The 24,769-nt window shown below is 44.7% G+C and overlaps 1 protein-coding gene across 5 annotated transcripts; it reads right to left on the reverse strand.

Moving 5' to 3' along the window:
* LOC100618010 (zinc finger protein ZFP2-like) lies at nucleotides 1-24,281 on the reverse strand. Of its 5 annotated transcripts, XM_056796900.1 has the most exons (8): nucleotides 21,089-21,367; nucleotides 19,722-20,018; nucleotides 18,202-18,399; nucleotides 14,565-17,336; nucleotides 12,779-12,870; nucleotides 10,692-10,818; nucleotides 8,956-9,051; nucleotides 1-4,058 (listed from the first exon to the last, which is right to left on the reverse strand). In XM_056796900.1, the coding sequence occupies exons 5-8, from the start codon at nucleotides 12,809-12,811 to the stop codon at nucleotides 1,573-1,575; spliced, it is 2,742 nt and encodes a 913-aa protein (XP_056652878.1). In that variant the 5' UTR covers nucleotides 12,812-12,870; nucleotides 14,565-17,336; nucleotides 18,202-18,399; nucleotides 19,722-20,018; nucleotides 21,089-21,367; the 3' UTR covers nucleotides 1-1,572. The 5 variants fall into 5 exon arrangements, with proteins under 5 accessions (XP_056652878.1, XP_056652877.1, XP_056652875.1 ...); XM_056796899.1 differs by lacking the exon at nucleotides 14,565-17,336; XM_056796897.1 differs by lacking the exons at nucleotides 14,565-17,336; nucleotides 18,202-18,399; nucleotides 21,089-21,367 and adding an exon at nucleotides 22,009-24,281.
* Nucleotides 24,282-24,769: the final 488 nt, after the last annotated feature.

Raw genomic sequence — 24,769 nt, forward strand, 5'->3', positions numbered from 1 at the left:
TAGACCAAAAGGTTTATTTGTGTATCTGGAGTGTATATAAGTAGAGCAAACGATTATGATTTATCACAATAATTCACATATCTTATTTGGCGAAGCATTTTACATACATAACCTCATTTAAGCCCCACAACCCCAGGAACTGGGAGTGTAGATATTCTCCCACTTTAAAGATAAGCAAAAAACAGGGTTTGAAAGGTTGAATGACATGCCCATGATCAAATAGCTAGGAAGTGTTGAGCTCAGGTATTTCTTGCTCCAAGTCTAGCACACTGTTGACTACACAACGTAGAGGAAAGGTGGCTTTAGAGAGGGAGTAATTTTCAGGGAGTACAGTAGGAAAAAGCACAAGATTTGAAGTCATAACATTTGGGTCTGAACCTTACTTCTGCCACTTACAAATTGTATTATCTTTGGCAAGTCATTTCCCCTTTCTAGACCTAAGCTTTCATAACTCTAAAGTGAGAGGTTTGGAAAATAAGGTGTTTTTCCCAACTATAATTAATATTTAATTTTAACTTATAGAGAAGTAAGAAGGGTACCTAAGGGCTAGTAAAGGCTTCGCTTCAACATCTGGAATTGTATCTTCCATTACCTTGATATCTCTAGGTTGATGTGTTGACAACCTAAAATCTCTATGGACCAATGAAGACTCAAACTTGGTAGTCCTTTTATGCCACAATCTAGTAAGGCTAGTCACAACCACATGGAAAGGCAGTCACACAATCTTAAGACATTGCCCTTCCCATCCGTATTATGCCAAGTCAGCTCTCTCCAAGGGGTCTTTGCTGCCCCCACCCCCAGTTTGAATTGTTCTAGAATTTCTCATGTACCCTTGCAAGAAGAAACTAAACTTTACAAAATGGAATTTTGTCTTTATTCTCCTTTCCCTGACCTATATTATTCCCTTCCACAAAGTAGCTAAGTAGGATTGAATTATTTTGGAAGGCCTTTGAGCCTTCCAACATTCTATAATTCTACCCAAGACCAAAATACAAAATAGCTATAAATTGGACCCATTTACATCCAAGGTAAATTAATATAAATCTTAGAGAAACTTCCAGATTGAGATATTTCAAATGTCATTTTCATATCTCAGGCAAAAAGTTATCTTAGACAATTTTTACATTTTCTTTCAATCCTTTATTCTAAAGGTATTCAAATTAAAGTTTTTTCCCCCCTAAATAACACCTTAGTGCTCACCTTAAAGAGATCCTTTTGGAAATCTTATAGTTTAAGCCTTAGTTTGGAACCAGCAAAGTTGCTGTATTGACTAACACTATGTTACTGCTCCCTGATGACAGTTAACATGTAATACTGGATGCACAAAAGAAAACAAAGTTATATCGATCTCTCAAAGCACCAAACAACTTTGTACCTAGTGACAAACTGTCATGTTGACTCTCCAGCACTTAGCAATGAGAAGTCTTTGACAAATTTTCCCTTAATCATTACATCCTTAATGTCCAGCATAAAATGTCTGATAAATTCTGAAGCACTTGCCAGCATTATCTCTTCATCAGCCTAATTATAGGTATTTCTCTTTCAATTTTCAAATAAATGATGACTAATGCTTTAAAGTTTAGAAAGATGCTTACAAAGATGTTTCCTCAGAGTCGAGCTGGTGCTAAAGGCTTTCCCACATTCCTTACATTCAAAGGGTTTCTTTCCAGTATGGATTCTTCTGTGTTCAGCAAGGTGTCCCCTCTGACGGAAAGCTTTTCCACATTCATTACACTCAAAGGGCTTTTCTCCAGTATGTATTCTTTCATGATCCCTGAGGACTGAATTACTTCTGAAGGTTTTTCCACATTCGTTGCATTCATAGGGTTTCTCTCCAGTATGAATTCTGTGATGATTAATGAAAGATGTTTTATGGCTGAAGTGTTTCCCACATTCATTACACTCAAAGGGTTTCTCCCCAGTATGAATTTTTTGATGTTCAGTAAGGTGTCCCCTCTGACTGAAGGCTTTCCCACACTCGTTGCATTCAAAGGGTTTCTCTCCAGTATGAATTCTATGATGATTCCAAAGACTTGAGTTATTGCTGAAAGCTTTTCCACATTCATTGCATTCATAGGGTTTCTCTCCAGAATGAATCTTCTGATGATTGATAAAGGAAGTCCTATGACTAAAGCTCTTCCTACACACACTGCATTCAAAGAGCTTCTCTCCAGTATGGATTCTCTTGTGTTCAGTAAGATGACCCTTCTGGCTGAAATCTTTCCCACATATATTACACTGAAAGGTTTTCTGTCCTGTATGAATTCTCTGATGTTCAATCAAGTGGAAACTTTTGCTGAAATTTTTACCACACTCATTACACTCAAAGAGTTTCTCTGCAGTATGGCTCTTCTGATGTTCAATAAGGTGACCCCTCTGGAATAATACTTTCCCAGATTCATTATGTTCAAAAGGTTTCTCCCCAGTATCAATTATTGGATGGAGAGTAATGTTTGAATTCTGGTTAACAATGTTCCCACATTCATTAAATTCAAAGGGTTTCTCACCAGCATGAATTCTTTGCAGAGCAAGTCTGGCCTTTTGGCTTAGAGGCTTCCCTCTTTCTAAACGTTTTAAAAATTTTTCTCCAGTATGAACTCTCTGATGGTCAGTAAGGTGCCTCTTCTGTTTGAATGCTTTCTCACAATGATTACAGTTATAGGGTTTTTCTCCAGTATGAATCCTCTGATGATTCTTAAGGATTGAATTATTGCTGAAGGCTTTTCCACATTCATTACAGATGTAGGGTTTCTCTCCAGTATGAACTCTCTGGTGCTCGGTATGATGTCCCCTCTGGCTAAAGGTTTTTCCACATTCATTACACTTATAGGGTTTCTCTCCAGTATGAGTTCTCTGATGTAAGGTAAGGTATACCCTATGACTGAAAGCTTTTCCACACTCAGTACATGCAAAAGGTTTCTCACCAGTATGAATTCTCTGATGCTGAATAAGGTGTCTTGTCTGGTTAAAGGTTTTTCCACATTCATCACATTTATAAGGTCTCTCACCAGAATGAATTCTTTGATGATTCCGAAGAATTGAGTTGTTGCTGAAGGCTTTCCCACATTCATTACAGATGTAGGGCTTCTCTCCAGTATGAATTCTCTGATGTTCAGTAAGATGACCCCTCTGGCTGAAGGCCTTCCCACATTCATTACATTTATATGGTTTTTCTCCAGTATGAATTCTCTGATGTAGAGTAAGATATACTCTATGACTGAAAGCTTTCCCACATTCAGCACATTCAAAAGGTTTTTCTCCCGTATGAATTCTCTGATGTTCATTAAGGTGGCCCCTCTGGTTGAATGTTTTCCCACATTCGTTACATTTGTAGGGTTTCTCTCCAGTATGAATTCTCTGATGACTCCTAAGTATTGAATTGTTACTGAAGGCTTTCCCACATTCACTACAGATGTAAGGTTTCTCTCCAGTATGAATTCTCTGATGTTCAGTAAGGTGACCTCTCTGGTTGAAGGCTTTACCACATTCATTACAATTATAAGGTTTCTCTCCCGTGTGAATTCTCTGATGGTTTCTAAGGATTGAATTGTTGGTGAAGGATTTTCCACATTCGTTACATTCATATGGTCTCTCTACAGTATGTATTCTATGATACTGAATAAGGTCCGAGTGGTAAGTGAAGGGCTTCCTGCATTTACCATACTTACAAACAGAATAGGGAATTCTATTATTTTTATTAAGTTCTGAAAACTGTTTGAAGTTCTTATTAAGTATATCATATTTATGGAGAACTTTTCCTATTGGAATTCTCTGTGATGGAACAATAATTGATGCCAGACTAAACCTCCTTCCAAATGTATTATATTCATTAATATTTAACTCATCATCAGTTTTTCTATGAAATATTGTTACTTCCTTGGATGGTCTATTCCAGTTGTCCCTCTGTTTCTCTAGTCTGACATATTCCCATGCTTCTCCAAAGCTGGAAGCCCAGAGATCATTCTTTCTGATTATTTCTTTTGATGACTCTCCCAGAGAAATGTTGTGCTTTGGAATCCAATCCAAGTTTTCACACCTTCTCTTATCAATAATGGAGTCTGAAAGAAACAAAAATAGCATCAAAACCCATTGTTCGTTATATTGTAAGAAAGGAAATTGTTTATATTAAGCTCTTGATTATAACTCCTGAATAAGCAAAAATGATTACCAATTTTAAAGGAGAATAAATAATATTACAGAGAACTGAAGCCCAAGATATATGAGGAACTAGAAAAAGAGCTTCCAGGGGCTAAATGATTTAAATTAAAGAGTAATGAAAGAGAAATTCAAAAGTAATGAAAGATGCATTCAGAGAACAACCATTAGTAATAAGGGGAGAAATGCTTACATGTTCAAAAAAGAGAAACAAAATGATCATGGAAATTCCAAACTGTTAAGCCTGATGCCAATCTCTGCAAAATTCAGGAAACTATTAAATAATACTTGGAGAGATCTTTAAAAATAAAACTACTAAGGGATCAGTATGGGCATATTACTCGGGATAGTAATTTGACCGAAATTTGGCTTGTGATTTCATTCTTACAGGGAATTGCTATTAATGCAAGTCAGACAAATTAGGAAGGCCAAAGATTAGCTGACTTACCCAGGGTCACTTAACCAATGTGTGAAAGGCACAATGAGAGACCAGATTTATTTATTCACAAGGTTTCTAGACTAGATGAGTAGTAAACATATAACAGCATTTGTACTTCTATAGGGTATACCAATCTTAAGCTTTAATAGCTCAAAGTATGCAAAGGGCTTTATTTACATTCTCTCGTTTTGAGCTTTGCAACCATAATATTAGGTAAGACTATAGGTATTATTACCCTATCTTAGGGTGGGTAAACTGAGGTTCAGAGATGTGAAGTGATTTGGTGGTACCAAAAGATTTCAGAAAAGCCAAAGGAAGCATGTGACTTCAGATTTTCCTGACTTCCAGGCCAATATTTTAAGCACTATGTCTTGCTGTCTCTCTAGGGAGTGTGATGATGGGATTAACTCTTCCCTGCCCATTTTTAGATTTAACCACAAGAAGTGTATACACCCCACTTATCCTTAAGTATGGGGAGGTCTGTGACTCACGTGTTTGAGAGTGGGTCAGAATCAACTGACTGCCCCCTAGGCAGTCCAAAGCAAAGTTAAAAGCTGTAATTGGTCCATGTAAAGTGGAAGGAAGGCACAGGAAGTGATGAAAGGAAAGGTCTTTAAAAGTGGCAAGAACTTCCTGTGAGGAGGTCTTTCACCTTGGCACTTGAAGAGGTCTTTTACCCTGGAACTTGAGGAAGTCTTTTGCCTTGGAACTTGAAAGGCCTCCTCAGAAGTGTATACACTTCTGGTGATTAAATCTATAAATGGGTAGAGAAGAGTTAATCCTATCTTCATAGGAGGTCTCTCTAGGACAGCAGATATCTTAATAAGAAAAAAGAATTTGATCATCTCTCAAATAATCACTAAGGACATGATAAATGCACGTGATTTGGATGTCAGTTTTCTATGAAATGAATTCATAGATGCATTAATGACCTTAACCAGAAAGTATTTTGGTTAACAGATATCAATGGGTAGGAAAATCCTTCATTATTCCATATAATTTCACCCTATCCTATTTACCTTCTTATTCAACACTTATGAGAACATAGAAAACAGAGGCACTCTTATCAGTGTTGCTGATGACACACAGGTGAGGGCAACAGTTAATACTGTAAAAAATTAATATTGAATGACAATAATTTTCATAAAAAACTTTTCTTAAACCTTGGGTTTAAAAGGTCACCCAGTTTCCAAGTTAAATCAATTTACTTTCAGACTGTAGGCATCTTACTGGTTAGCTTTTGTTGGAGGCAAAGTACAGACCTATTCCTTGGTTATCTGTAAAAAAGAACTCTCTTGAGTGATCAAATCAACAAGTTTTAGCCCCTGTGTACTAGTGTGAATTTCAAAACTATTCCACCCTAATCAGACCATTCTTTAGAAGATCTGATCTAGCTATTTCCTGATCAATAATAGATATACTTGGAATAACAGAATCAGGTCTTGGAAACTACATTTCTCCTCCCTTCTTAGTTTAGCAAGATTAGGAACGTCTGCATTAAACTCAAGATTTAATTATCTGAGAAAATGGCCTTCAACAGACATGTGCAAAAAAAGGACAGACCTCTGGGCTGTTCTAAGTCAAGCTTGAGCCACCATTGGCACACGTGAGATGCAGGAAGTGAGGTAGAGAACAGCCTCTAGAGTTCTCGTGACTTCCTGTGGAGAGGGCTAGAGTTCAGTTCGATCCTAAAGCTTGAGCTTGGAGGAGCCCCGCAGACAACTTTCCTTCAGACCAGTCACGTGAGTGATAAGGACTAACCCCTTTCTCTGCCTTGGCTCTCCAAGGCCTTAATGCCTGCTTTGGCTCAGCCTGAGCCAGAGTGGTTCTGAGTTAAACTCCTTTCCTTCTCTCCCTCTTTCCTTCTCTCCCTCCCTCTCATATTTTCTTCCTTCTGTTGTAATTAAATCACCATAAAATTTGGCAGCTGACTTGGGTATTTTATTATTTGGGATTCATCCTTTACACTAGGCACCTACGTTTTGGACTGCAGTGACCCAGTTATGTGGCAGAATGTGTTGGCATCCTTAGGCCACCTGCCTCTTCCTTTGATGAAGAAATGGGGAGGTGGGGTTTGAGGTCTTCTAGTACTATTTGTTGTGTGACTATTTTCCAATGAAAGATGTCCTCGGGAGGATCACAAGGGATATAAAAGGCATGTACCAAAGGAAGTTGCTCTGTTTTGTCCTTCTCTTCTAGCCACCCTGGTTCTCTAGTCCAACTCTCCTTGCCTAACTGCTCAAATTCTCTGGCACCTGTTTGGACTATGGAAGGAGTCCACTGGCTAGATTTTCTTGAGCAGATGATTAATAAATTCAATATAAGCAACCATCAGAGAATTTCATCATTACAATATACTAGAGGCTGAAACAAGAGTTGAACAAATTGTTCTAAATGCCAACTTTTGGGGGCAGCTGGGTGGCTCAGTGGATTGAGAGCCAGGCCTAGAGATGGGAGGTCCTAGGTTCAAATCTGGCCTCAGATACTTCCCAGCTGTGTGTCCCTGGGCAAGTCACTTAACCCCCATCGCCTAGGACTGTAAGGATAATTTTAGGATTGTTACCTAAACTAAATTAATTTTGGTCGCCAGGGGATATCCCAAATAAAATACCCATGCCAGCTGGAAATTTATGGTGATTTTAATTAATATAGAGGAAAGAAATTAAGGAGAAGGGAGAGGGAAAAGGTATAGGATTTCTTCCACCTGGCCCCTGCCAGGGGGAATTCAAATTAGTGGCTTTTTAAGAGGTTAGTGTTAGAAGGTAAAGGAGAAAGGAATCAGTTTAAACTCCAAGAGAGCTCAGCTAAGATGCCTCACCAGAACTGGCTACTCAGCTTCTCCCAGTATAGTATCAAGGAAAACTCACTGCCAAACCTGGACAATAGCTTCCACCACACCAAGATACCAAAACGCTCAGCAAGCTGCCGCCAGAGCCACCTCTCCACAGAAAGAGGCCAGAGAGAGGAAGTGACGTGAAATATATAGGTGTTTTTTATATCATTTTCCTGCATCTCACATGTACCAATGGTAGCTTAAGCTTGACTTAGGACAGCCCAGGGATCTGCCAGCTGTTTCTGATTTGTCATTTGCTAGCACATGTCTGTCATAGGCCATCCTCCTAAATACTTAATCCTTAAGTATGGGTGTAGACATTCCTGATTTTGTTAGACTAAGTAGGGTGGAGTAATTTAAAGTTCACAGCCCTTACCATTCTTCTACCTTAGAACCAATACACAGTATTAATTCCAAGACAGAAGGTAAGGTAAGGGTTATGAACAACAACAACAAAAAAAAAAGCCAACTGTACCAGTAGAAGATTGGGGAAAGTTGGCTAGAGAGCAGGACTTGTTCAAAAGATGTGAAAGTTTTAGTTGACTACAAAATTGATGCAAACCAACAGTTACAATGTGGTCACTGAAAAATCTGTCACCATTTTGAGCTCCATTTCTAGATGGAAAGTGACCAGACCAAAGAAAATAATGTTCTCCCTATACCACACATCATTCAGAACACATTTTGAGTCTAACATTCAGTTCTGGGCACATTTTGAGGGGAGCAGTATAAAGAGTAGTGCAATCACAGGAATGCCACTGGAACAGGAGTCTAGAAATAATATCCTATGAGTAATGGGTGCAAAAAAACCTGGGAGGTTAACAAAAGGAACAAAAAGATTCAAAAGATTTCTCCCTAACATGCTCCAAAATTAGAGATGCCAACATTAATCTGGGAAGCATCCAAAGTCCTTTATGATCACACCCCATGCTACCTATGTTGCTATATCTTCTGCTCAACTAGAAGTACCATCAGCTCTAGAAAAGCTAGTCTGCTTAGCCTCTTCCTTACCCTCAAATACACATAACTGTTCATTCTCATATCTCTATTCTTTGTCATTTTGTGTCTCTTGCTAAGAATGCTTTACTCATCTATCCCCAACATTTTGAGCAGTAGACTTATTGTGTATTGCTAAATAATTGTTATATGGGCTCCAGGCCTTATTTTCAGAAGGAGAATGTGAAAATGTCTCAAATTTAAGTCTTATTCTCAGGGTGTGGTCTAGTGCAAAACTCCCGCAAGGCAGTAAAATAATGGCAACTAACCAATAAACAAAAAATAAACATTTAAAGTAGCAGCTATATGCCAAGCAGGATTTGAGGCACTAAATGATTTTGGGTGAATTAATTATGACTTTCCAAAACAAGGGCATATAGAAGAAGAATCTTCTTTATTAGGTAGTCTCAGTTCCTTTTTCTCCCCCAAAATAGGGGCTTTTGAGAAGAAATCTAGACCATTTCAAAGGTGCTCTACTGAGCAGCTCAGCTGTTTGGAATGTCTAATATATGTTTGGTCTTCACTTACATACCTGGACAAATGACTTGTGGAACTTCTGTTTCTGATGTCCATGGTCCTTCCCCTCGCTCCAGCTGGGATATCACATCTGGTTTAAAAACTGGAAACCCTGATCGTATAAAAAGACATGGAAATCATTACAAACACAGACCCTGTTTAGAATTCTGATCAGAATCACACTTTCAAGAGTTGGAAAGGGGGCAGCTGGGTAGCTCAGTGGATTGAGAGCCAGGCCTAGACTGGAGGTCCTGGGTTCAAATCTGGCCTCAGACACTTCCCAGAGGTGTGACCCTGGGCAAGTCACTTGACCCCCATTGCCTAGCCCTTACCACTCTTCTGCCTTGGAGCCAATACATAGTATTAACTCCAAGGCGGAAGGTAAGGGTTTTAATAAAAAAAAAAAAAAGAGTTGAAAAGGACCACAGAGACCATCTAATCTAAATCATATCAAATCGCACCTACATCATACCAATAAGTGGTCACTGAATGTTGTGTGAATTTCTAGGAAGCTTTCGTTGTTAGAGGACATTTTCCTTTATCTTTAGCCCAACTCTAACTCTACAGCTCCCCTCACCCCTACCTCCCCGCAACGATTCTAGTTTTCCCCTGTGCAGTAAGTGGGAAAATTCTAACCTTTCTCCATAGGAAATCCATTCAAATATTAGAAGGTGGCCATCACAACATCCCACCCTCCCATTTCCCGACTCCTCTTTTCTCACTATACATACCCAGGGACATCAACCAACTTGGGTGACATGAATCTCTTTACTATCCAGGATGCTTTCCTCTGGATGCTTAATCTTAGATTTATTTCTTAAAACAAGAGCAACTTAAAACAATATTCTAGACAAAGTATGACCAGAGCAGAGTAGCACAGGGCTATCACTTCCTAGATTCCAACCTAAGTTTCTCTTGAAGAAGCCAAAGACAGATTTTGCCATGTCACATTATTGACTTTTATAAAGCTCTTTTTCAAATAAACAGCTCTCCAATGTGTCTTTCTCCACCTTGATCTTGGGTGGCGGACATTTTTGAAACCAGGCATAAGATTTACTTTTATCTGTTACATATCTATTAGCTTTGCCCAACATTCTGGGCTGTTAAGATCTTTCTGAATGTGTACTCTTGTCATTCACCAGGTTAGTTACCTATGTACCTCTTCTAACCTGACTGGGTTTGTGTTATTAGAAAGTCTGACATTTAAGCCTTTACCTAAATCATCAAAAAAATGTTGACATCAAAGGTGCCTGGGGCATTCCATTATGGACCTTCTGCTAAGATGACAACAATTAATGATGGGCGATATATCGTTTGGGTCCAGCTATTCAGAATATACTTGGTTATCTACTACACATCTCTGCATCTTGTCCCTGAGGATAGCAAGCAAAATTTCTGTCAAAACCAAGAGCCTAGGCAAACCATGTTTTCAGTCTCACCCTTGCCAAAAGAAGAAAGTGCAGTTCCTCAAGAAGCTCTATTCTTGATGAAGTCATGCTAATTCTTTGTGACCACTACTGTTTTTTTAGATGCATACCACGCATTTTTTAAAGACTGTATTCTGAAATCTTTCTAGGAATTGATATCAGGCTCACTGATGGACAACTTGGACTTTCCCCCTTCCAAGTTTTTTGAAAATCTGGACAACAGAAATAACTTACGCACTCCAGAAACACCATGATTCTTAACAAAAGACAATACACAGATACCCCAGTAAGCATATTCTGAATTAGAGAAGAATAGTGTCCTTACCCAAGGAGACGAAGTTCTTATAATTCTCTAGCATCACATCTCTATATAGGTCTCTCTGTGCTGGGTCCAATTGTTGCCATTCTTCTTGAGTAAAGTCCACAGCCACATCCTTAAAGGTTACTGATTCCTGAAACATTACAACAGATCTCTGTTCCTCCTTCTTTCATATGGACCAAGTGGAGAGATGGGAAGGTGGTGGAATATAAAAGAATTGGCTCTCAATATTGACGGGTCAGTGCGTTCTATCAAAGATCTGTGGAGAAGCTATTTACTCTGCCAGACTTTGTATTAGATGTGTACAGTTTTACAGTATTATTCAAGTTCACCCATGGTAGGCTTTTCTTAACCTCTGGTGTCAGAGATCCCCTTTGGGCAGTCTATAGAAACTGATGGACTCCTTCTCAAAATCATATCTTTAAATAAGTGAAGGAAATGCTTAAATTCTAAATTTAGTTAGAAACGAAGATGTGGATTTTTTTTCTCATCCAAGTGCCAAGACCTCTCGAGATTTATTCATGGACTCTTTAAGGAGTGGTGGTCCCCAATTTAAGAACTTATTATGCTTACAAAACTACCTACCCAGAGAGAGCCCAATCTAGCAGAGAGAGAGAATTCAAGGCAGAGTCGAAGTACCAGACACACTCATTCCAGAAAGATACAGAGATCTGTGCTTTACAAACCATAAAGCACTAGATAAATATCAGCTATCATCATCATCATCATCATCATCATCATCATTATTTTTACAGAGAAGTCACTCTAAAGACTCATCAAAGAGGGGGAACTTTGGCAGCTAAAAGGAGACCTAGTGAGAGAATAAGAAGAGCCAATCCTGGTCAAAGAGTTGAGCTCCAAAGAGCAACGTCTCTGGGAACCCAGCTGAACAACCTCCCCCAGGAAGGAAGCTGTCTGAGGAGCACGGCGAAGACGTCGCTGGGGGAGAAAGGTGCCTGAAGTTCTTCGCTGCCGGAGTTATCAGCTGCTTGGGTCACACGGGGTCTCTACATGTGACTCGCCAGCTCTGCACTCATATTTAAACTGACCCTTCTCACAGATGTGGTGTGTACTGGTGGAAGACTTGTACGGTGGCTACTTTTCCCAAGATGCCATTGTGGGAAATGCCTGGTGACTAATTGTCTCTGACTGACTGCTCATCCATGGGAAACCCACCAGTGAAGGCTCTAGCATCCAAAGAAGGTGCCAGTTCCTCTCTGGTGAGGGATCCCAGAGTGGGTGTTAATGAGAGCGCATTTCAAATTTAATAGTCCAACTCTTCTGCTTGTCAGTCACTTTCTGTTCTCTTCTGAGTAGATTTTTCTTCATTTTCTTTATTTCTGAGGGGTAAATTCATAACTCTCCAGCCCCCCCCCCCCCAAAGCTCTCCTCCTTAACCACTGCAATGAAAAAGCAAAATCAGTCCTCCCACTGGCCATGTCTAAAAATGAGTGTTTCATTCTGATTCTCTATTCTGGCACCCATCTACCAAGAGGAATTCATGACTGGTCTTTGTGCTTATCACAGCCCTTAAGGATTTCAGAGTTATTTTCCTTGGTAGTGTTTTTTTTAAACCCTTACCTTCATCAATACTGTGCATTGGTTCCAAGGCAGAAGAGTGGTAAGGACTAGGCAATGGGGGTCAAGTGACTTGCCCAGGGTCATACAGCTAGGAAGTGGCTGAGGTCAGATTGGAACCCAGGACCTCCTGTCTCTAGGCCTGGTTCTCAATCCACTGAGCTACCCAGCCGCCCCCTAGAAAGTATTTCTTGAGCACTTCCTCTGTACGAGGCCTCGTGGTGAACACGGGGGAATGTAAATAAAAGCAGAAACCAAGAGGCCCCCCGCTCGAGGAGAGCCAGGCGTGCTGGGAGTGTGTGACCCTGGGCAAGTCACTTGACCCCCCTTGCCTAGCCCTGGAGCCAATGCACAGTATGGATGCTAAGAGGGAAGGTGAGGGTTAAAAAAAATGAGGAGGCCAGTGAAGATTTGTAAGCGTCCATCAATGCCAAGCACAGTCTGCAGAGCCAGAAAACCAACACATGCACTCCTAACAGCGTACACAGCGCCGACCAGCACAGAAACGCACTCACCTGGGCTCTCTCTGACAGGACGGCAAAGGCCATTCCTTCTTCCTGCTCGGGGCTCCTTTCCTGGGGAAGGGCCGGCTCTTGGCGAGGCAGAGCTGAGGACAAAAAAGGCGCCAGGAGGACGATCAAGCTTGAGGAGCAACGTTCAGCATTCCCAGAGAACCGCTGGGGGCCACCACCGTGATCCCTACACAAGGAGAGTCGAAGGGGCCCCGGAGCCACCCCGGCCCTGGCGGGAACGGCGGCCGAGCGGACCGTGAGGCCTGAGGCCCGCGGCTCGGAGGGCAGCACGAAGGCCTGAACTGGGGCGACCCCCAGCGCTGCCCCTGGATGTGACGGAGCGTGGCCTTCCCCATATAAACATCCTCCAAATCTCTCATTAGCACTTGCAGAGAGCAGAGCTCAAACATCAGCTCGCCGCATGGCCGCCGCCACCCTGCAGACAGGCACAATGCGACCGCCCCGCTACAGCCCAGGAAACGGAGGCGATCATGACTTTCCCGGCGTTAACCGGCCCCCAAAGCCAGATCTTCGCGGTGCCCCCAACTTACCGGGACTCAAACATCCCGGTGCTCCCCGCGGCTCGGGGGGGGGGGCAGCAGAATCCATTTCGGAGTTCTCAGACAAAGCCTGTGCATTCTGGGAGGCCCTGGGTCTAAATTCGGCTCTGGCCTAAGCTTCTCACTTGGTTTCTAGGATCTCAATGGGGAGAAAAACGACCCCTGACCTTACGCCCCATCGTAGATTCATATAGGAACAAAATGACCTACTTGCAGGGGGCCCTTTACAAGTAGCACCACCTGCCAGACTTCTGCAAGCACAGCAAAGCCTTCTGAAGGGAAGCGCTCAGGAGGGCTTTGGTGACCGTCACCCCCGTCCCGTCCCAGGCAAGCAGCAGAACATCAGCTTCCTGCCACGATTTCTCAGGGCGTGTTTCCTGTCTGGCAGAAGGGACAACAAAAAGGAGGCCGAGAAGGGCCGTGGCAGGGGCTCCCTGCAGCGCTTAAGGTCAGGCAGGCCATCCTCTATTACAGGGTTTTTCATCGGGGGTTTACTGAACCCCACGGCGTCCACCAATAGATTTCAGGGGATCCAGGAACTCATGTCTTTATCTTCATGAACCTCCAACTGAAATTTAGCATTTCCTTCCTTAAAAAACACTGTACTGTAAGAAGGGGTGGCAGAGAGCCTGTGACACAAAAAGGGGTCCTATGGGCTGGGGCCTCACAAAGCGGGAGAAGGCCCTGAGCTCTTTGGGGTGGCACAGACCTGTGGCAATTTGGCAAAAAGTCTTCTCAGCGTGATCTTTATAAGAGCATGAAACAGAATACCCAGAATTACACAACAGGCCATTATACCGAAATAGTTACCAAGAGAAGTTCTAGAAGGAGCAGAGAGTATGGCTGTGATTGGCGTGTCAAAAGTCAATCAACAAGCCAAAACTTGAGCTGCTTACGTATCGGGATATTAGGGAAAAGGTGAGCACGTGTTTGTGGGGCATGTGATGGCGGTGCTGAGCACCCAGGCCCCCCTGGCCTACTGACAGTCGACAAATTCATCCAACAGTCATCGCGACCCTGAATGGACTCTCGGATCTTCTCCGTTTTCCACATCCAAGAATTCCCAGCGCACACGTGGCAAGTCACCACTTTGGAGACTCTCAGAGGGAGCGAGCTTGGAGCCAAAGTTACAGGCCGGCGCCTTGAGCTCTAGACTGAGAGATCTTGAAGATAGGTCAGGGCTTTGTGCAGTCCTACTCTGTACCCAAGTGCCTGTCATTTGTACTTACTAGAGTCTTTGGACCACTCTTCCTGGCCAACTTCATCAATCTCACATAGATCTCAGGCCATCTCAGAGAGGTCAGCGGTCAGTATTTATCATCTTGGTCCGCCTCTAAGTGGTCAGTGGTCACATGGGATCTAATTGGAGAAAAACTCTAGAAATGCTGATCTAAATGTCTTGATATTTGTCAACCTAAATGGCCAACCTATATCATTTCTACTGAAAGGGCTGCCTATGATATGGTTTCTTTGATCACGAAACTTTACAAAATTGAAACGGTCAAATAAAGGATCACTTCTCAAAAGATACTGGTTTATCTGAACAGACCCTGAAGTTTACAACTTTTGTCAAATGGTTAAAAATAATTAAAAAAATATATAATGAAAGAAAAACCCCACCTTTACCCTTGTTTTACTGGCAACCCTGCAGAAAAAGACTAGAAACACTTCTGCTGAAATTCCAAAGCTTTCAAAAAACACAGTCTCATCTCTGTGTTCCTATTTCCAGTCAGGTTGGGAATGCAGAGAGAAACAAACAAGAGGAAAGAAATCCTTTCCTCATGTGCAGAATTTATAACATTATAGGGGGCAGCTGGATGGCTTAGTGGATGGAGAGCCAGGCCTAGAGACCGGAGGTCCTAGGTTCAAATCTGGTCTCAGCCACTTCCTAGCTATGTGACCCTAGGCAAGTCACTTAACTCCCATTGCCTAGTCCTTACTATTCTTCTGCCTTGGAACCAATAGGCAGTATTGATTCTAAGATGGAAGGTAAGGGTTTAAAAAAAGAATTTATGCCATTACAAACAAATTAGCCTAAATCTGTCAACCTGAAATGAAACTTTACTTTGAATTTCCAAATTATGATAAAAATGTGGTTTTTAAATAAAGAAAACATTTTTTAAAGTTTGGTTTGATTTTTTTACAAATGATGAAATATCCTAGTGGGTCTCTTTGGGGCTGCAGCTTCCTGGGACTTTTAAAAATTGAAATTTTGAAAAGTGAAAAATAATCCTCAGAACCTTCTACCACTACTCTGCTTTCCCTAGAGAGTGACAGATTTACTCTTTTCGTGTGGGGTCCAAGGTGATTTCATGAACTAGAGAATGTTCATTCCTAAACAGAACTAAAGGAAGTTTAAAATTTTTATCTCTAATAATTTCAAAAGCCAAAAAAAAAAAAACTCAAGCAGTTTTGCAGTCTAAAGTTTTACACTGTGTGAGCAACTATTCATAGTAAATAGTTTGTTTAAGCCAGAAAACAATTCATTCAAAATAGGTATAATTTAATTTTAGGAGGATGTTTTATTTGACCACTTTTTCTATCAATAGTCACTATCAATAGTCATGAATAGTAGAACCTGATTGCCTAGGTAAATTAGATTTAAAATCATCTAAAATAAATTAAAACAGACTACACATTTGTAGGTTCTTAAACAATCAAATTGGAAACAGCTTACACAGAGAAAAACGAGAAAATATAAACGCTGACATTTTCATTAGGGAAAAGCTTAAGTTTTGAAACCAATTAAGAAAATGTGATCATTTGCAGGGAGGAGATCCAATGGAGTGAAGGAAGCTAGTTCTGTAGCCTGGGAGATGAACAGGAAATAGACATGAGGGATTAAGAAAGCAGAGAAAGAAAGTGAATGACTGGAGGGTAAGAAGAGAAGCACAGTTTTGAGGTTTGCATGGCTTTAACCAATGTCCACAAGAAGAAAGGGAAGGAAAGCTAAGGGAAATTTTGAATCTCATTGACATAGGAGAACAGGAAGACTTCTGTCTCCAAAACCGTGGCCTTTACTTGGAGAAATAATTACTTCTACCTAAAAAAAAGAATAACATGGAAATGGGTTTTGAATGATAACACATGTATAACCCAGAGGAACTGCCTGTCAACTGCAGGAGGGAGGAGGGAAGAGGAGAGAGAGACAACATGAATCATGTAACCATGGGAAAAATTTTTAAATAAAAATACCTAAAAAAAGAAAACTGGGTACCAACCACTTCATTGACGCTGCGTGAATATAAAGTTCAATTAATAGGCAGTATGGGAGCAGGTAGGTAGAAAATGACTAGAGTACTAGGCATGGATTCAGGAGGTTCTGGGTTCAGATTTGTCCAGGGATACTTCCTAGCCGGGTAATCCTGGGCAAGTCACTTACTCCTGTTTGCCTAGCCCTTGCCACCCTTCTGTCTTAGAGCTGACACTAAGTCAGAAGGTGGGGTTTTTTTAAAGTATGAATTTGGATGTCTTGGAGAGCTGGTGATTCTTTTTAATGCCCAAATTGATGGATGATTGATGCTCCCCCTTTTTTCCCTTTTTGCTTTCTGACTTTGGGAAACCATCATACAAAAAATACCGCTCACCTGAGAAAAGATACCCTGAGTGAGATATATTTGCATCACTTGGGGACCATCTAAATGCTGTGAGGTTAGGCTTGGAAGGACCACTGATCAGGTATCGCTTTTATCCGTATGCTGAAGAAACTGTCAAGTATTTGCCCGGGTACCTTGTTGTTCGTTCATCTCAGTTACGTCGGTGACCCGTTAGGGGTTTTCTAGGCAGAGCCTGGAGTGGTTTGCCATCTCCTTCTGCAGCTCATTTTACAGAGGAGGAAACTGAGGCAAAGCGTTACGTGGCCTGCCCAGCATCCCACACCCCCAAGTGTCTGAGGGCACATCTGCACGCAGGCTGCACTCGGCCTGTCTGCCAGGCCTGCCATTTTACCGCACCGCTGCTTCCCGTGCTTCAAAATGAAGAATTACAATGACACGCAGTGTCTAGAAAAAGTACAGAAGACCTTGTAAAGTCTCGTTATCTGTGATTTTCTTTGGGGACGGGCCAAGCCCTCAGGCTCTCCGGCCTTGGCAAGGCCACCCAATTTTATCAGCTCTGTGAAAGGAGGACTTGCAGGACCGGAGCTGACTAAGGAGAGCCTTTTCGATTCTAAGACAATCCGTGGGGCCCCGCCTGATGCCCTCTCGTCGTCTAACACTCACGACCCAAAGGGAGGTTGGCCTACGCGTCTGCTTACAATACAGAAGCGATTTAGACATGGATTATCTGAGTGCTGCTGATGAGAATCATGAAAAACCAAACCGGATAAAATTGCAATGTAGGCAGCAAAGTGGCACAGTGAATAGAGTGCCAGGGCTGGAGTTAGGAAAACCTGAGACCAAATCCAGCCTCAGACAATAACGAGCTGAGAGACCCTGGACAAGGGGCCTGGCACATAGGAAGCACCTTGCAAATGTGGCTGTTATGATGATCATTACTATTATCATTACTTGGAATAGTCTCATTTAGAGCGACATCTTTGAACCAAATGATTTGTTTTCAAGATTTCATTTTGGCCTCAGATGGAGATATCCAGACACTCAGGCTAACAGAAGCCAGTGTCATTCTGAAATTTCAGTAAATGATCATAATTTGTTTTGTGTAAAATCCAAGAATCTGGTTCTTTCATTAATCTTTCATAATTAATTTTTCCATCAAGATCGCTGAACATGTTGTATGTATATACATATGTATATATCATTTTTGTGACTGTATTTGTATGCGTGTGTGAATGAAAGAAAAAAAGTTGTTTGTTTTCTCAGGACTTTGTATTTAATGAGGTTTTTTGTTTGTTTTTTTAACCCTTACCTTCTGTCTCAGAATTGACACTGAGTATTGGTTCCCAGGCTGAACAGTAGGGGCAACCGAGATTAAATGACTTGCCCAGAGTCACACAGCTAGGAACTATCTGATCCAGATTTGAATCCAGGACCTCCCATCTCCAGGCCTGGCACACTATCCACTGAGCCACTTAGTTGCCCCTCGATGAGGTTCTTAAATTGAGATCTGAAAACCAAAAGAGTGTCTATGGGTAGATTTCAGGGACTTTATTTTTTATTAACTTCTAAGTAAAATTTAATGTTTCCTGCAATGGTGATTTTTTAAAAAATTGTTCCGGTAAGGGATCCACAGGCTTCACCAGACTGCCAAAGAGTCTGTGACCCAAAACAGGATGAGAAGCCCGGCTCCAATGCATAGTCTGTGTGAGTGTAATAAGGACAGCGGGATCCTGTGGGTCGGGAGATGGGAGGAGAAGCTGGGGCCTGACCAGTGACAGAAGCAGGACTCCTAGAGTAGGAGGTCTTGAGTTCTGGGGGGTGACAGAGCCCCCCCCCAATCTGGCAGAAACTCTTTTCAGAATCCTGTTTTTAAATGTATAAAACAGAATGCCCCGGATCACAAATAGAAACCATTCTATTGTTAGCTACAGAAATATTCCAGGAATGAAGTTCCTGGAGCCCAGAATAGGACCCTCTGAACCAGAAGGCCGAGGCTATAACTGGTGTGTCAATGATGCACGTGAGAATCTGGAGGACACCAGGCTGCCCACTTCTATCGGGCCCGGATGACGTGTCCTATGGGTAAATGCCTTTGGTAGACAGACACACGCCTGTCATTATAGCTAACATTTATGCAGTGCTTTCACGTTTGCAAAATGCTCCACGTGTATTATTTAATTTGATCCTCACAACCCCCATGGGAAAGTAGGTGCTATTATGAGGACAGTTTTACAGATGAGGAAACTGAGGCAGAAGTGAAGTGACTTTTCCACAGTCATATAGCTGGGCTGTGTTCAGGGCTGGATCAAACACCAGGTCCATCCGCCTATCTGTCGGCTGCCTCTTTATATATCTATGGATGTATAGATGGTTGGGGCAGGGGGAGTAAGCCATACAGATAAAGACAGATTACTATAGAAACAGACGGGCTGCGTTCTTAGATCTAGAGCAACTCTCTATCCCTTCGATGGACATAAAGCCATCTTTCTGCCCCTCGAGCCAGGCTGGGCTCTTCAGGATGAACAGAGCAGATGAAATACCACATGGAAAGTGCTCTGCAAACCTTCGGGAGAGCTGCAGCGCTGCAGCACCCGCCCCGGACTCCGGGCACCCGAGAAGTGGCTAAAACCTGGTGCATGGGCACAGCTGACCTTGAGGGCGCACCGAGACGTCTCGATGGAACCTCACCACAAACCCGGGTGAGCTGGGAGAAGAGGGACGTTTCTCCTGGAGTCCGGACATGAGCAAACTTTAGCTCAGCCGGGGGAGGAGCCCTGGCCAGGGCCACAAGAGGAACCCAGGCCACCTGCCCACTGCTGTAATCCTCACCTCTCTCACACACTCGGGCGAAGGTCTCCATGATCACCTCCGCTGCTGTTCCTGGATGCTTGGACTCTACTCCAGCAGGAGTCACCCCGGGATCTGCCCGTCTCGGGGCAGCTGGCTCCTCCTGTTAGGGGCTCCTAAGGCCCAAGGAGACTGCCTTTCCTTGGTCACTGTCAGGCTCCTTCCCCTTCCTAGAGAAGAGGAGCCCAGCAACCCAGGCCGCATCACCACATGAGTGTGTCTCCCCAGCGCGAGTCAGTCCTCGACCTCATTCCAGGCTCCAGAAGACGGTCCCATGCCCTGGGGACACAAAGGAATACATGATGAGCTTCATCAGCCATGAGAGTCAAGTACCTCTGGTAGAAGCAACAGGGCCGGGCTTGAGCCTGGAAGCCTTGGGCCTCCGCTCTCCACGAGCTGGGTGAGCACCAGCAAGCCATTTGCCTTTTTTCCAATCCAAATAAGACTAAGAATTTCGTATACGTGGCTAATCTGTTTTGGTGGAGGGACTTGCCAAGGGCTGGAGTCTCAGCACCCCGAATAAAAACACGGTCATCGTAAATAAGGGCTTGTGCACAACGGTGAAAGGGGGAAAGTCGACTCCTTTAGGGCAGGGACCCTCAGGAAGGGAATCACAATACTGCGGGCTATCTCCCCACCCCATTTCTGCCTTTATTTCAGTTCTCTGATTAGCAATGGACCTGGCATATAAACACAGCTTCAAACTGCTTGCTGACTTGGTCTAGTCCCTGCTTTATGCTGGTAGCCTCCTAAATGCTCCCTGAAATGGAACAGGCCGATGACCAAGAGCAGAGACTGAGCTCATGGTTATCTCTGTGGCCTTGGGCAAATCCTGTCCGGGGTCAGGGCCCCTGCAGGGCCTCACCGCTCTGCCTGTTGGGAGATTCCCGTGAAATCAGGGCTCCAAAGCCCAGCAAACCTTAATGCTTAGAATCTAGTTCAGGAGCCCTTTACGTGAACGTTATTGGCTTTCTGGGCCAAAACAAATCAATCAGTCAGCCCATAAAGTCCTTGAGATGAACTTCAGGAATCCAAAGGAGTCGCTATGATTGGTCCACTGAAGTGGCGGGCCCTGATGAGGCTGGAGCTCACAAAGGATGGAGAAAAGGAGGAAGAGGCGATGGAGGGGCTTTTAGGGAACGAGAGGAAAACAACAGGGCACTGGAATAAACCCAGTTCCCAGGGATGGGGAGGCGATGTCCGAGGGCGGTGAGGACTCCCCGCTGGGTCCTATCCCGGGGCTCCCCCCTTCTTCCCTTCCTTCACAATCCTCTCACCAGATCTTTGCCCTTCTCATGCCCACCCTGGCGCTCGGGAGTTCCCTAGTTCCTCTCCTGCCCAGTTCTCACCTCGTCTCTTCCTCCAGTTGATGGCTAAGATCTAGACCCGCCAGCGTTCCGGACACCCCGCACTTGACCTCCACCTCCTCTTCTACCTCGTCTCCTAACCTCTCAGAGGGATCATTGGTTCCCCCCCAAGTCAATACCAAGGTAGAGGAGGGGCGGGGCCACCCAGCCCCTCCCCTATCCGTGTCAATACCCAGCCAGAGAGGGGGCGGGGCCACCCAGTTCCTCCCCAACCCTGTGACAACGCCAGGCTGGAGGAGGGGCAGGGGTCACCACAGCCCCTCCCCCTTTAGCACCCCACTTTTGTATAACTAAACGCAGTTGTTTTTCCTAAACGGTGGGAAGACATGTGACTCTTCTAAGAGGCATGTTCTACTGTGACAAAAGAGGAATCGCTCCCCCATCCCCCACGGCCACCATCAGGGAGGTTCAGGGTCCTGGAGGGGCGCCCTGAACTCGTGGGAGCGGTGGATTCGGACAGACACCCCACGGAGTGACCCCCAGGAGACACAGCGAGGCTGGGCCTAGCTTCAAGTCCGGAAGGCCCCTGCAGTGTGGCTGTCCACAAAGGGCTCAGGCGTGGGCAAGCTCTCCCCGTGACCCGCCCCTCCTCCCCCAGGTCCTCTCTCGGTCTTCAACGACGGGAAGGATTGGAGGGGCGTTCAGCCGTGCAGGAGAGAGGGAACACGGAGCTCAGGCCTCCTCGCACTCAGATCCCGACCCCCGCCCTGCCCCAACATCTCGGCGGCCAGGCGGCCCCCCCACAGGCCTTCCCCCGCTCCCCACGCCACACTCGGTGGCACTCAGGCACGTACACACACCCCGTTTACACTCTCACACTGCCACAACCCCCGACCCCCACGCAAGGTCACACTCAAACAAACTGGCACACAGCCGCCCCCTCCCCCCAAGGGAGTACTTACACACTCACTGACAACGGCACACAGCTAAGAACTCGAGGAAGCAGGATGACTACACCGCGTACCGTCCCAGGCCCGGCCCCCCAGGCCTTGCGCACGCGCACGCTTACTCGTAGACCGGCCGACTGACGCTCAGACTACTTGCTCTACAACCGCCTCTCCCCTCCCTTTTTTTCCTCCCCGGCTCGGCAGAGCGGACCCGCGAACAAAGGCCCGAAGGAAGTCCGGGCCCCTCGGAGGATTGCGGCTGCGCGTCTCAAGCCCCGAAACTAAAACTCCCAGAATTCCACTGGATCTAGCGTATTGTGGGCCTGCAAACACCGGGGCTGTCTGCGATCCCGTCGTCTTCTGGGAAATGGAGTCTTCATTGCCGTCGTGTCCGAGGAAGAGCTGGGGTCGCCGGCTCCCCGGACACCTTTTCCCAAGGGGTGAAGTGGCGCTTGTGTGACCTTAGTCCTGGGTGGGGGATGGATGGGGGACGCTCCGGCACGGTTACTGGTAGCCGGTGGGGTACGACACTGAGAATGACAGTGTGTGACAGGCAGAAACGGAAGGGCAGGAGGAGGGGGGACAGAGACCGAAAGAGACACCGTGACCCTCACCCCCTGGAAGACTGGGACATCTCCCCCCTCCCGCGTTCCCGGGATAGCAGCTGGTGAAGCCCGGGACCGTGGTTTTTCCAAACCGCCCAGGGTCCAGGCCGGACTTCACGGGTCTTTCCCACCCGCGCCAGCCTGGTCCTGCGCATCCCGCCCATCGTGGCCAGGCTCCCCTCCTCCGACATCCTCGCCCCCCAAAGCGTCTCCCGCTGTCCTGCTGGTGCAGGCCGGGAGCGCAATCATTCGCCTTGAAGGGGCTGCCAGCGTTGGACTGACTGTTGTTTTCTAACAGCAGCCCTGGGTAAGGTGGTGAGGAAGAAAGGAAGAGAATACTGCAAAGCGCTGGCAAACACCTTGAAGCGCTTCTTGAATGCTGACTTCTGCTGTCTTGGGTTTCGTGCCACTGAGATCCCCACAGCCCCCTTTGGTTTGGTTGGTTTGTTACACATTATTCTCCTCGTCCTCTATAGCCCAGCCATCTTTTTTTTTTAACCCTCACCTTCTATCTTGGAATCAATACTGTGTATTGGTTCTAAGACGGAAGGGTGGTAAGGGCTAGGCAATGGGGGTTAAGTGACTTGCCCAGGGTCACACAGCTGGGAAGTGTCTGAGGCCAGATTTGAACCCAGGACCTCCCTTCTCTAGGCCTGGCTCTCAGGACACGGAGCCACCCAGCTGCCCCCTAGCCCAGCCATCTTGCTATCCCTCACCCATGACATTCCAACTTCAGCCTCTTTGCCTTTGCTCAGGTTGCCCCCCCCCTTCCCCCCACACTCTGGCCTTCCTCCTCATCTCTGCCTTTTCGAATCCTCTGGCCTCCTTCCAAGCTGGGGTCAAAATCTATCTTCTGCGGGGGGAGGGGAGTCTTTCCTGATGGCCTCAATTCCAGCCTCCCTTCCTGCCACCCATTCATTTGAGTTTCCCTTATACATCTTGAGTATCTCCTCGTGCATGTGTTTAAGAGGCGCCTGCCATGTGTGTACTGTTTTTGCCCATATAGGCTATATATAGCCCATGTGAGTCTGTAGATGCTGAAGGCAGGGAATGTACGACAACCCCCTTCCCATCAAATGCCAGTTTCACAATGAAAACTAGCAAAGAGCCCCATTTATCGAAGTTGATAGCCCCAACATCTGTAAAGCTGGACATTTGTTCAGTCCGCAATAAAAGAACTGAGGCAGAGCCCCAAACAATAACTATTTATTCCAGGGACCTAGTTCCCTCCAACAATTGGGATCCCAGACCTTTCTCTCAGTCTGAGTCCCTCGCCTTCTTCAGAGTACAGCTTTTATTCCCTTCAGCACCCATCGCTGCCCTTCAGTCAGTCCAGGCATCAATGAGTGATGAATGAAACCCTTGGTATGGCCCCTGGTTACACTGCTCAAAACAATAGATGGGCTTATTGTATTTAGCTCATCCACCCCATCTTGGGGCCACCCACTTTGCCATCAGGCCTGTTTAATCAACACAGACCCACTTTAGAGTCTTGCCCGGGTAGCCGGGATTGCTTAATAAGGGTCACAGGGAGGCTTTTTTCCATTTTAAATATATCAAGGGATTTCCACTGAGGCTTGTGACATCTGGGGGAGGCTCCCCTTCTAGTCATGTCGATTAAGTTAAAGTCTAAACTCTTCAGGAAAAGACTCTTGTTTCTAATAGTTATTAAACCATGAACTAGAACTACGACTGGAACTTCTGATGACTTTGTTAATACCTATCCCTATGAAATCACATTAAACTAGATATACTGATTAGAACTAATCATAGGGGTGAAATTGCTTTAAGATGGGTTTACCAAAATGGGTAGGGATCAAATTATTTCTCACACATCTCTACCCCCCACCATTCTCCAAGGGACACTTTGGTTCCTGCCAGGAGAGGACAGAGGAGGTTGGGGTTAAAGACCTGTAATGATTAAAATTCTCTAGAAACTTATATTCATTTATCATTATTTATTACTAAAAGTTAGAGAGAAAGCAAAGACTGCATGATCACCAAAGACTGCTCCATGCTTCCCCAGCTCAAGCTCCTCCAAGTGGCTGCTGGCTGGTCTGAGATAAGACAGTGTCTGCCAAGTGTTAAACACTCCAAAGAAGGGGGAGAGAGCCAGTGCTTCCCCTCTCCATTCACTTATACAGTCCATTTCTGCCACTCCCCCTGGAACT

This window comes from Monodelphis domestica, chromosome 4 (assembly GCF_027887165.1).
Source record: "Monodelphis domestica isolate mMonDom1 chromosome 4, mMonDom1.pri, whole genome shotgun sequence".
NCBI lineage: Eukaryota > Metazoa > Chordata > Mammalia > Didelphimorphia > Didelphidae > Monodelphis > Monodelphis domestica.

Bases quoted from the DNA above. Each gene is read 5' to 3' on its own strand.
- LOC100618010 (XM_056796897.1), bottom strand. From the start codon at position 19,752: ATGGAGACCTTCGCCCGAGTGTGTGAGAGAG. The intron at 12,871-19,721 runs GTGAGGATTACA...TTTTGTCCTCAG, and splicing joins CGCCCGAGTGTGTGAGAGAG to CTCTGCCTCGCCAAGAGCCG. The intron at 4,059-8,955 runs GTATGTAAGTGA...TGTTTCTTTCAG, and splicing joins TCCACAAGTCATTTGTCCAG to ACTCCATTATTGATAAGAGA.